Source organism: Neophocaena asiaeorientalis, unplaced genomic scaffold (assembly GCF_003031525.2).
Source record: "Neophocaena asiaeorientalis asiaeorientalis breed wild unplaced genomic scaffold, Neophocaena_asiaeorientalis_V1.1 scaffold133, whole genome shotgun sequence".
Taxonomy (NCBI): Eukaryota; Metazoa; Chordata; class Mammalia; order Artiodactyla; family Phocoenidae; genus Neophocaena; species Neophocaena asiaeorientalis.
Window position 1 is genome coordinate 2,293,650 of NW_020174429.1, and position 12,942 is coordinate 2,306,591.

General features: G+C 38.2%; 1 protein-coding gene across 2 annotated transcripts in view; it reads right to left on the bottom strand.

Moving 5' to 3' along the window:
- Positions 1–12,942, bottom strand: part of ACAA2 (acetyl-CoA acyltransferase 2) — a 42,666-nt gene that overhangs the window by 7,795 nt on the left and 21,929 nt on the right. For both annotated transcript variants that reach the window (XM_024756797.1, XM_024756796.1), the window contains exons 4-8: positions 10,843–10,959; positions 9,251–9,398; positions 7,334–7,509; positions 6,667–6,796; positions 3,668–3,738 (exon numbers count right to left, since the gene is read on the bottom strand). In XM_024756797.1, the coding sequence (XP_024612565.1) occupies positions 3,668–3,738; positions 6,667–6,796; positions 7,334–7,509; positions 9,251–9,398; positions 10,843–10,959 (642 nt within the window). The remainder of the gene's footprint in view (positions 1–3,667; positions 3,739–6,666; positions 6,797–7,333; positions 7,510–9,250; positions 9,399–10,842; positions 10,960–12,942) is intronic.

The window sequence follows — 12,942 nt, forward strand, 5'->3', positions numbered from 1 at the left end:
AGAAAAAGAAATAAAACAAATCCAAATCGAAAAGAAGTAAAACTGTCACTGTTTGCTGATGTCATGATACTATACATAGAGAATCCCAAAGATGCTACTAGAAAACTACTAGAACTAATCAATGAATCTGGTAAAGTAGCAGCATACAAAATTAATGCATAGAAATCTCTTGCATTTCTATACACTAATGCCAAAAAATCTTAAAGAGAAATTAAGGAAACACTCCCATTTACCATTGCAACAAAAAGAATAAAATACCTAGGAATAAACCTACCTAAGGAGACAAAAGACCTGTATGCAGAAAACTGTAAGACACTGCTGAAAGAAATTAAAGATGATACAAACAGATGGAAAGATATATCATGTTCTTGGATTGGAAGAATCAACATTGTGAAAATGACTATAGTACCCAAAGCAATTCACAGATTCAATGCAATCCTTATCAAACTACCAATGGCATTCATCACAGAACTAGAAGAAAAATTTCACAATTTGTATGGAAACACAAAAGACCCCGAACAGCCAAAGCAATCTTGAGAAAGAAAACTGGAGTTGGAGGAATCAGGCTTCCTGACTTCAGACTACACTACAAAGCTACAGTAATCAAGGAAGTATGGTACTGGCACAAAAACAGAAATATAGATCAACGGAACAGGATAGAAAGCCCAGAGATAAATCCACACACATATGGTTACCTTATCTTTGATAAAGGAGGCAAGAATATACAATGGAGAAAAGACAGCCTCTTCAATAAGTGGTGCTGGGAAAACTGAATAGCTACATGTAAAAGAATGAAATTAGAACACTCCCTAACACCATACACAAAAATAAACTCAAAATGGAGTAAACACCTAAATGTAAGGCCAGACACTATCAAACTCTTAGAGGAAAACATAGGCAGAACATTCTATGACATACATCACAGCAGGATCCTTTTTGACCCCCCTCCCAGACAAATGGAAATAAAAACAAAAATAAACAAATGGGACCTAATGAAACTTAAAAGCTTTTGCACAGCAAAGGAAACCATAAACAAGACCAAAAGACAACCCTCAGAATGGGAGAAAATATTTGCAAATGAAGCAACTGACAAAGGATTAATCTCCAAAATATACAAGGAGCTCATGCAGCTCAATATCAAAAAAACAAACAACCCAATCTAAAAATGGGCGGAAGATCTAAATAGAGCTTTCTCCAAAGAAGATATACAGATTGCCAACAAACACATGAATGCTCAACATCACTGATCATTAGAGAAATGCAAATCAAAACTACAATGAGGTATCACCTCACACCACTCAGAATGGCCATCATCAAAAAATCTACAAAGAATAAATGCTGGAGAGTGTGTGGAGGTAAGGGAACCCTCTTGCTCTGTTGGCAGGAATGTAAATTGATACTACCACTATGGAGAACAGTATGGAGGTTCTTTAAAAAACTAAAAATAGAACTAGTATATGACCCAGCAATCCCACTACTGGGCATATGAAATTAGAACACTCCCTAACACCATACACAAAAATAAACTCAAAATGGAGTAAACACCTAAATGTAAGGCCAGACACTATCAAACTCTTAGAGGAAAACATAGGCAGAACATTCTATGACATACATCACAGCAGGATCCTTTTTGACCCCCCTCCCAGACAAATGGAAATAAAAACAAAAATAAACAAATGGGACCTAATGAAACTTAAAAGCTTTTGCACAGCAAAGGAAACCATAAACAAGACCAAAAGACAACCCTCAGAATGGGAGAAAATTTTTGCAAATGAAGCAACTGACAAAGGATTAATCTCCAAAATATACAAGGAGCTCATGCAGCTCAATATCAAAAGAACAAACAACCCAATCTAAAAATGGGCGGAAGATCTAAATAGAGCTTTCTCCAAAGAAGATATACAGATTGCCAACAAACACATGAATGCTCAACATCACTGATCATTAGAGAAATGCAAATCAAAACTACAATGAGGTATCACCTCACACCACTCAGAATGGCCATCATCAAAAAATCTACAAAGAATAAATGCTGGAGAGTGTGTGGAGGTAAGGGAACCCTCTTGCTCTGTTGGCAGGAATGTAAATTGATACTACCACTATGGAGAACAGTATGGAGGTTCTTTAAAAAACTAAAAATAGAACTAGTATATGACCCAGCAATCCCACTACTGGGCATATACCCTGAGAAAACCATAATTCAAAAAGAGTCATGTACCACAATGTTCACTGCAGCTCTATTTACAGTAGCCAGGACATGGAAGCAACCTAAGTGTCCGGCAACAGATGAATGGATAAAGAAGATGTGGCATATATATACAATGGAATATTACTCATCCATAAAAAGAAATGAAATTGAGTTATTTGTAGTGATGTGGATGGACCAAGAGACTGTCATACAGAGTGCAGTAAGTCAGAAACAGAAAAACAAATACTGTACGCTAACACATATATATGGAATCTAAAAAAAAAAATTGCTTCTGAAGAACATAGGGGCAGGACAGGAATAAAGACGCAGGAAAAGCGGCAGGACAGGAATAAAGACCTAGGAAAAATGACCTCACGATCATCAGAAGTCCCAAAGACAATCATGTCAGGGTGTTGAGAGCTATGTCTTTGAGTGTTTATACATCTATAAATGGTGATGAACAGCTCTGCGGAGCTGACATATTTCAAGAGTTTTAAGTGTGAAATCTAAAGTCAGAAATTTAATGGTACTTATTTGCTAATACAAATATGGTAATTAAGCAGCCCCCTTTGCAGCTCTGAGCTATGACCACCAAAGAATGGAAGAAGAGATTTAAGGATAAACCATTCATCTGAAACCACAGTTACTTGGTGAGAGATTACCACAGAGGACGTCACACGTGCCTAGAGTGAAAAGGCCCTTTCTCTATCAGTTTAAATAGAGAGATTTCCTTTGTTATATTAGTTATTTCCCAATATCAAGTAGCTTAATTACCTAAAATTTTCAAATACTCCCCAAATGTAGAATGTATATAATCCATTTTTAAGCATTTTCTTTATCCTTTCTTTTAATTGTACTAAATATTTGTTGCCCTTGTTTTAAATTAACATTAAACAAATCACTCTTGCAATAAATTTAAGTTTCCAATGCCAAAAATTATGATAGGTGCATTCCAAATCAAGCCACACTATGGTGTAAAAGCCAAAGGTAAGTTTGGGGGATGGGGGTGGTTGTTAACTTGGCAGAAGTGCAAGAATCTTTTAGATTTGGGATCAGATTATTGTTTTTCTATTAGGTCAATTTTTTACCTGTATTTTTTCACTTTAATCCATAAAATAAGGGTAAAGTTACTTATTTCTCACCCACCTTATATAACATTCAATTCAATTCAACAGGAACATTAATAGTCTAAAATGTAGTAGAATCTTACGATGTCATAAAAAGTTTCTAAGAGCTTATACTTTAGTAGAAGAAATCAGGCTCTTTTAATTATTCAAATATAAATAAGGCATTTTAATCAGGTATGGCCTGATTATATGCCAATACAGGCATGTAATGAAAGTAATACTTATTTAGATTCACATCATTTGGAAAGTTTAATGGTACTAAAACAAAAAGAGCTATAAAAATCAAACTAAAGCCATTTATGCAATAGAAGTTGGTGGTTTATCTGTGCTGTAGAAAAAGCAGAACACTTACTTCTACCAAATCCATATCCTTAAGACTTAGTCCTGTTTTCTTCAGTGCCCCATTGATAGCAGGGACAGGACCTATATAAGAACAAAACCCAATTTCATCTTATAAGTATCAAATTTCTCCTTCTTTACTAATCAGGTAAGCAAGGAGGAAATAAAGTGACAGTTAGTAGCTGAAAATCTTGCCACCCTGATAGCACACAATACTAAATGATATGACAATAAAGAAACAGGAAATGGGACCAGGGTGAAAAGCTGTTTATGCAAGTTGTAGATAAGAGACTTAACATGAAAAGTTCTACCATAAGTGACTTTAAGAGTTCAAACAGCCAAAGGAGTCATATGGGGTTTTGTATAGATCATTCTTTTTTTTTTTCTACAAAGTCTTCCTTTATTAATGAACTCCTATTTCCCTCATGGTAATATTGAGAGATTGAAGCTCATTGCTACCACAAATTTATATACACATCTATGTACATACACACATAGGTGTTTTTTTGCTCTTTTTTTTAATGTTTTTTTTTAATTTAAAAAAATTTTTGGCCTCTTTGTGCAGCTTGTGGGATCTTAGTTCCCCAACCAGGGATTGAACCGGGGCCACAGCAGTGAAAGTGCCAAGTCCTAACCACAGGAGCACCAGGGAATTCCCATGTATAGATCATTCTTAATACCAAATGGTAAGGCAGACTGAGCGCTCTCCTGGGATACAAATCATATGTATTCCCAGTATAGAAGTGACTGTGGCTACACTGAATTTTCAGGCCCATTTGGACAAAAGGCAAGAAACAGCAGTAGTATCTCCATATGGGCATAGTAAGATAGGAAGCTACCAGGCACTTTAGGGAAAAGATATCTGAAGCAAGGAGATGTTTATAACTCCAATGGTAAGCAGAGATTTGAAGTAAAACATAACCCCCACTGAAGAAATGCAAATCCACCTTAAAAAACTTCTGAAATAAACTTTAGCTCCCAGATTTCTGATGATCACTAATGACAGTTTAATACTGCTGATAATTTTTAAGTAAATTGATATTTCTTTCCAAAAAAAAAAATCTGGCTAGGGATGATTATCTACTTCTCTATCGGTTCTTAGAGAATGAAATTGCCATAAATGTCTAAAAAGAAAAATATGTGGTTGTGTTTTGTTGAATTCAAGTAGTCAAATATTCCGTATCAAGTTTCACAAACATACCCAAGGTAAAATGGGAAATCAGTCTTTATAAGAAAAGCAAAACACAATCTAGATACAATGTAATTAATTTTGTCACCCTAGTTAAAAAGTTTCTTGGACAACAGTCTGCTGATTGGCAGGGCCATCCAATTAACACTTTTCGATTTAAAGCATCAGTTCTATACTGGCTACTGATTTAATACAGAATCTAATTCCAGATTCTCTTTGTATCTCTAAGACATGAAAATGGGATGGGTAGTCGATAGAAGAGCATCAGTTATCCAGCATGGTCAGGGGGTGAAGTATCCTACAGGGTGAAATGTACACAGAACTAAATGCTGAGGGTATAAAACCATTGTACATACTTCCATGTCTTCATAACCACAGTCAGCATGACTAAATGTGTTCATATTAACTTAGAATCATTACACTCAATTGTAACAATATGCTAGGCCACAAGCTAATTTTTTTGTTTTTCTTTTTTCGTTACGCAGGCCTCTCACTGTTGTGGCCTCTCCCGTTGCAGAGCACAGGCTCCAGATGCGCAGGCTCAGCGGCCATGGCTCACGGGCCCAGCCGCTCCGCGGCACGTGGTGTCTTCCCAGACCGGGGCATGAACCCGTGTCCCCTGCATCGGCAGGCGGACTCTCAACCACTGCGCCACCAGGGAAGCCCACGCAAGCTAAATTTTAAAGGACTGTTTCCATACCACTATGCTATTTACTGGGACTCAGGAAGGTAGAGTATTCTTGTTGGGAAAAGGACACTTGACTCCTAGTGCTAGCTCCTACCACTAACAGCTGTGTAACCTTGGGTACCTTTGGGGGCTATAAGCATCTCATCAGAAGTGCTTTGAGCTGGTTTTTAACTCATTTCTTTTGAAGCACTGGAATCCTTTCTACAAATGAAACCCTGTAACAGATAAAGCAAGAGCTGCCCTGGCTGAAGAGGCATTTCAATGGCATTTATTGTACTACAGGGCAAACATTCAGGCCCTGAAATAGAAGGAAGAAAAACTACATTTTCTTGCTCACTAACTATGTCAAAATGTATCAGAACCTCTTAAATGAGGTTAAACTGAAAACTATAAAATAACTACTTACCTATATCAAATAAATATGGTTGATCGTCAAAACAATCAAGGTACAGTGAAAAAACCCCACATTCCTAGGCTCTACCCTGGACCTACTGAAACAAAACCTTGGGGTGGAGTAGGGTCATGGGTAGATTCTGATCATCATTTGGGGTTGGGAACCACTGCCCTAGATACCAAAATGATAAATGCCATACCAACATACAGATATTTAATTTTTCAAGCTACCTTCCATTTCTAAGATGAAAGTTATATTTTGCTGACAGCGGGTAGCTGAAAGCTAGTAAGCTTTTAAGACTGTAATAAAGAAAAAAAAAAGACTCACAAAGCAGTTACTAGAGTTGTGGGAAGATTAAATGAGATATATTAAGGACCATGTGTAAAACACCCAGTGGGGTGTGTATCTTCTCTATTTCACCCCATGATTTTTCCATCTCACATTTTCTTCTGTCTTATCAGTACCTCGTAATCCTTCTATGTTGTTTACCGTGTGTTAATTTTATGTATCTTAAATGGACAACGGGACACGATTACTGCCCAGAAGGAGTTTACATGGTCTTGATCTTACTATTATGCCTGGCACAGTTTTTCATAAAGATAAGTTGTTTAAATGATTGATTAACAATCTCCTTTTCTCTACAAGTGCCCTTGATTTGGCTACTGTTTCAGGAATCTGAATGCCAAAGAAGCCTTATCTTCAGAAATGTAACAGAACCAGTTTGTTTCACTACAAACTTACCAATACCCATGATAGCGGGATCACATCCAGACACAAAATAGCCCACAATTCTTGCCAGTGGTGTGAAGTTATGTTTTTTAACAGCATCTTCACTAGCTATGATAACAGCTCCAGCACCATCAGAAATCCCCTTGGAAACAAAAACAGATGTTAACTAGAGGGTAAAAGAATAGAGTTAATCAAGGTTTGAACTAATGGAGTGGTATCAGGATTATGGCAACACATAGGAAGCAGTGCCATAATTTGGGATACAAGTAGTATTAGTGGCACACTGCTGGGTTAAAGAGATTGTTTTAGGCACAGAATACAACCTCACTAAGGGAAAATAGGAAAGAATGTCAAGAAAAAGCTTATAACCAGATGTGGGTAGATGTAAGAAGAAATCTGATGAGTTGTATACATGAGGAAAAAAGACTAAAATAATAAGCCAGGTAGATCTCCTTCTAACATTCTGAAAAGACTAAGAAATTGGAAAAGTATTATATAAGGGCTCCTGGCTAAAATATTTTATTTTGGACTATGAAAACCCAAATTAATAGAATATGAACACTACTAGCTTAAGCTAGATAAGCAAAGACTAGCATGAAAGGTATCTAAAAGGTACTGCATGATTATTTTGCATCGAACACATCAGGAAGAGTTCAAGATAATCCGTGGCACTACCTACCGATGCGTTCCCTGCAGTGACGGTTCCTTCTTTCTTGAACACTGGAGGAAGTTTATTTAACTGCTCCAGGGTTGTTTGGGGCCGAGCATGTTCATCTACCTGCACTGTCTGTTTTCCTTTCTTTGTCTTCACCTCAATTGGTGCCATCTCATTATTAAAGTAACCAGCATCATTAGCTGAAATAGTAGAAAGACTATTCATAAGACGGGGAAAATATAACAGAAAGCAGAAAAATGAAATCAAATATATCCTTCAATTTATTAATTTAGGCTGCACCACAGCTTGCAGCATCTTAGTTCCCCAACCAGGTGTGGAACCCGTGCCCCTTGCAGTGGAAGCGCAGAGTCCTAACCACTGGACTGCCAGGGAAGTCCCTATATTTCAGTATATCTCAGTCTATTTTAATATAAGCCTTTATTACTTACATAACTTACCTTGCCTATTGGAGGATTTAATATACTATCATCCATGCAGATGCGTTCTGTACCTTTTTAAAATTACAATTTCCGATTTTTTTTTACAAGGTACCGCTAGACTATTAGTGTTTGTTACCTACAGGTGTAATGGCACTGAATGGATTTCATGCCGTTTTTTAACTTCTCTGGGTGAGACATGAAGTAATTAAAAAGTTACCAAGCTGCACCTACAGTCAATAATAATGTATTGTGCACTTAAAATTTTATTAAGAGGATGGATCCCACGTTAAGTGTTCTTACCACAATAAGAAAAAAAGTTACCAAGTTGCCTATGTCACCAAGTAATCTATGACTGAAATTTAATGACAGGCAACCTGAAGAAATTATATGTGCTATTACTGACACAATTCTAAGTAAAACAGCTTACCTACTTCCACCTCCACTGAGTGGACTGGACAATAGTAATATAAAGCTTCAGAAATAGAATAAGCCAGGAATAATATGACCTTAATTTTGATATCACTTTATAGCAGGCTAACACTTTCCTTATTTGGTTCTCACAACAACTCTGTTAGGAAAAAGGGAAGGCAAATATTTTTATCTGTGTTATTAGCTCAGTGAATAAATACTTGGTGAACAAATGACTTGACTGAAGTCAGAAAAACTGTATGTGGCAAAACTAGAAATAGGCTGATAACGCTTGACCTCTACACCAATACCCTTTCACTTAAATGTGTAACCAAAAAACAGAGGATGAGTTGGATTGGCTCCATTAGACTTATCCCTCTTGAAATGCTAAAATGAACTTTATCCTCACTATTCCAAGTATTTAATACCCCTAAATAAGAGTTTCTGCTCATCTATAATAGTTTAGTTTTCAAAACCCTTTTCAGAGGACTAACAAATTTCTTCAACTCACCATACTGATAAAAGAATGGCTGTCATCTTGCTCGTTTTGGACTGGCTCACCAGCAGTGTGCAATGTTACACAAGGGCACCATGGCACCACATCTAGGGCCTTGGACTAGTTCTGGGTCTCTGAGTCAGGCGCAAGGATTCTCAATTAGGAATGGGAGAGAGAAGTCATAAAAGGATACCCAATGGGTCTTTCCCAAACATATCATCCCCTTCTTGTGCATATGATATGCCTCTCGGGGGAGGACATCCTCTCTGTCCCAGCTGTCCCAGTGAGCCATCATCTCTGATGGAGTGTATCATAGCCCTCAGAGTCTTCTGCTGACGAGTTTGGGGCAAAATTCAAGTGTCTGGATAGGGCTAATTAACCATACTACTTTTTAAGTAGTATTCACATACTTCAAAAGAGAAACACCCAGTTAATTTGCAATTATAGAATATTTAATCATTAAAAAAAAGGAATAATGAAAAACTGTGGTTTTCTAAAGGTATACTTTTAAACTAATATGACCTTTATAATCTAAAATGATAAAAATCTTTCCTAGTTTCCTTTCTATAGATATCTATAATAAACAATTTCACCGACCAGCTTTCCACCTCTGCTGTGACTGCAGGGCATATTTGTCGCTGTCTTCTCTGCTTATTTTATGTTTTGCAGCAAGATTCTCTGCAGTAATTGCCATTGGGATTTGGATATGCTGATCTGTTAATCCTGTCCACAAAGAGTCTTCCAGCTATTAAAAGAAATTAATAAAATGATCCTTAAAGCATATCTTTTGAAAGTAATATGCTATCATTTCTTTAAATTTAAATAATCAACAGTTCCAATAAAAATAGTAAAATTAGATTTTCTGATAAGCATTTAGTATTATGATTTATATTCGGTTCTGAGACATTTTTTTAAAACCATCCAACACCATAATAAAATGCACACACCCTCCTCTCTAAATGCAGGGCTCTAAAGAGAGCCAACAGTGCTAAACGTGCAGGGTGACACACACAGGAACTCACCCACAATCAAAACTTAAACCCTTGTGGTTCCATTTTGTAAGAAACTTCACAGAGTCCTCATGCAACACTTCCCTGCAGCCACCTTTGTAAAGCAGTTACAAGCCCCTTACAAAAGTATACGGCTCTGCTCTTTTTCCATCCCATGCCTTCTGTGGTAGGAACAGCTGGTTCAATCAGCTGTTACTACAAGGTTGAAAAGAGCCTGGAATAGGCTCCTTGAGTAACGGTTGGTATTTGTTATCCAATTAGTTAAGTCTCTGATAAATGTACTCCACCTGTTTCTTCTAGACTGCCTTGTCACCTTTTGAGTCACTGACCTGTCTTCCCAAAGGTTTTCTTAAAAATATTAGGTATCTTAAATATTACCTCATATTTTCTAAGTCTTACTCCTTTCAACTTTCAAAAAGGCAAGGTGAGAAACTGGGTGAACGGGATAAATCAATGATTACTACTGGGAAATCCAAAGGACAGCATACTATCATTCTTTTTTTAAAAAATATTTATTTATTTGGTTGCACCAGGTCTTAGTTGAGGCAGGTGGGCTCCTTAGTTGTGGCATGCGAACTCTTAGCTGCGGCATGCGTGTGGGATCTAGTTCCCTGACCAGGGATCGAACCTGGGCCCCCTGCATTAGGGGCGTGGAGTCTTAATCACTGTCCCACGAGGAAGTCCCTATCACTTTTTTTCAGTACTACTCAGGCAGTTCTCAAAGGGTCATTTTTTATCTGACTGATTTGGGACGCTATAAACTATATTTGAGGAGAATGTTTTCTGTGATAAAGAAGAAATCTATTCAATGGAGATTGCTCCAGAAATAAAATTTCCATAAATCTTGGTAAAGATTTAATTATTTGGTTTACCAATTATTCAGTAGAGAGATTAATTCAACCTTTGCCCATCTTTTTAATCCACTCCTTCTCTTCCTCCATCTCCCCAGGTGTTAATGCCACTACCAGAGATGTGCCGAGATAAAGTCTAATTTTATGTGAGTTAAAATGTCAAAATTAACAACTACGAAATAGTTTACAAATTTCAAATCATTCATATTTTGCCAATCCCCTATTAACAAAATTGGTTTAAAATTTTTTCTCTACCCCAAAATGCTGTTATTGAAATTATAGTACAATAGCATAAGAAATAATCTTTAAAAATTTTAATGGTTCCAACCTTGAGATCTGATCCAAACGTAGTTCCAAAACGAATATTTCTGACATAGAAGGGAGCCTGGCTCATGCTTTCAGTTCCTCCACACAAGACAATTTCAGAGTCTTTAACACAAATTTCCTATTTAAAAACAAATGAATGACAACAATGAAACCTTTTATTGTGATAGAAGTATGTACTTAAAAGTATGTATTAAGCAGTAAACCAATAATAAAGCTAATAAGCAACATACCCTCGCTAAACAGTAAAACTTCCCCATTACAGTGTCTCAAAGGGAAATATTTGTAAAGTAATTGCAAAGCAAATGCTAAAATATCCATTCCCAAGATACAAGGAGAAAAAAAAACGAACAGACTTCAATCATTCGTGCAGAAGTAACAAATCCTACCTACATTTTGACAAGGAATGGTAATTCTTAACTCAATACAAATATTGAAAATTAGCATAGATATTAATGTCTGATATAAATGTACAGATTGCCAGCAGATAATAAAGAATAAATCCTTTAAAAAGGCAAAAGTAAAATTTACCCTATTAATGGATGAATCTGAAGGAGACCACAGATTTATAAGAACTAGGTTAACCTAGAGGACTCATAAAGAGGAACCTGTTTCATTCTTCCAAATTTTTCTACTATTGGCACTTCTCAGAAAAACAGCAAAGAACAACCCTCCAGGAGAGAGACCTTCAAGATGGCGGAGGAGTAAGACGTGGAGATCACCTTCCTCCCCAGAAATACATCAAAAATATATCTACATGTGGAACAGCTCCTACAGAACACCTACAGAATGCTGGCAGAAGACCTCAGACTTTCCAAAAGGCAAGAAAGTCCTGACGTACTTGGGTAGGGCAAAAGAAAAAAGAAAAAACAGAGGCAAAAGAATAAGGATGGGACCTGCACCTCGGGGAGGGAGCTGTGAAGAAGGAAAAGTTTCCACACACTAGAAGCCCCTTGCAGGCAAAGACTGCGGATGGTGGAGGGGGGAAGCTTCGGAGTCACGGAGGAGAGGGCAGCAACAGAGGTGCGGAGGGCAAAGAGGAGAGAGTCCCGCACAGAGGATCGGTGCCGACTGGCACTCACCAGCCTGAGAGGCTTGTCTGCTCACCCTCCGGGGCGGGCAGGGCTGGGAGCTGAGGCTCAGGCTTCAGTCGGAACGCAGGGAGAGGACTGGGGTTGGCGGCGTGAACACAGCCTTAAGGGGCTAGTGCACCACGGCTAGCCGGGCGGGAGTCTGGGAAAAAGTCTGGAACTGCCTAAGACAGAAGATACCATTGTTTCAGGGTGTGCGAGAAGAGGGGATTCCTTCCCCATGTGCCCACAGAAGGCAGAGCACTGCCTAAGCCAGCTCCAGAGAAGGGCTTGAGCCACAGCTATCAGCTCAGATCCCAGAGACGGACACGAACTGCGAACGCTGCTGCCGCTGCCACCAAGAATCCTGTGTGCAAGCACAAGTCACTACTCACACCCCCCCAGGAGCCTGTGCAGCCTGCCACTGACAGGGTCCTGAGATCCAGGGACAGCTTCCCCAGGAGAACATACAGCGTGCCTCAGGATGTTACAATGTCATGCCAGCCTCTGCTGCCATGGGCTCGCCTGGCATTCCAATTATGACTAACACACCCCTTCCTCTCCCCGGCCTGAGTGAGCAAGAGAGCCCTAATCAGCCGCTGCTTTCACCCCCTCCTGTCTGGGCGAGGAACAGATGCCTCAGGGTGACCTACATGCAGAGGTGGGGCCAAAACCAAAGCTGAACCCCAGAAGCTGTGCGAACAAAGAAGAGAAAGGGAAATCTCTCTCAGCAGCCTCAGGAGCAGCGGATTAAATCTCCACAATCAACTTGATGAACCCCGCATCTGTGGAATACCTGAAGAGACAACAAATGTTCCCAAAACTGAGGCAGTGGACTTTGGGAGCAACTGTAGACTTGGGGTTTACTTTCTGCAACTGATTTATTTCTGATTTTTATGTTTATCTTAGTTTAGCTTTTAGTGCTTGTTATCATTGGTGCATTTGTTTATTGGTTTGGTTGCTCTCTTCTTTTTTTTTTAATTTAAAAAAATTTTTATATACATATAATATATATATAATATATATTTATATAT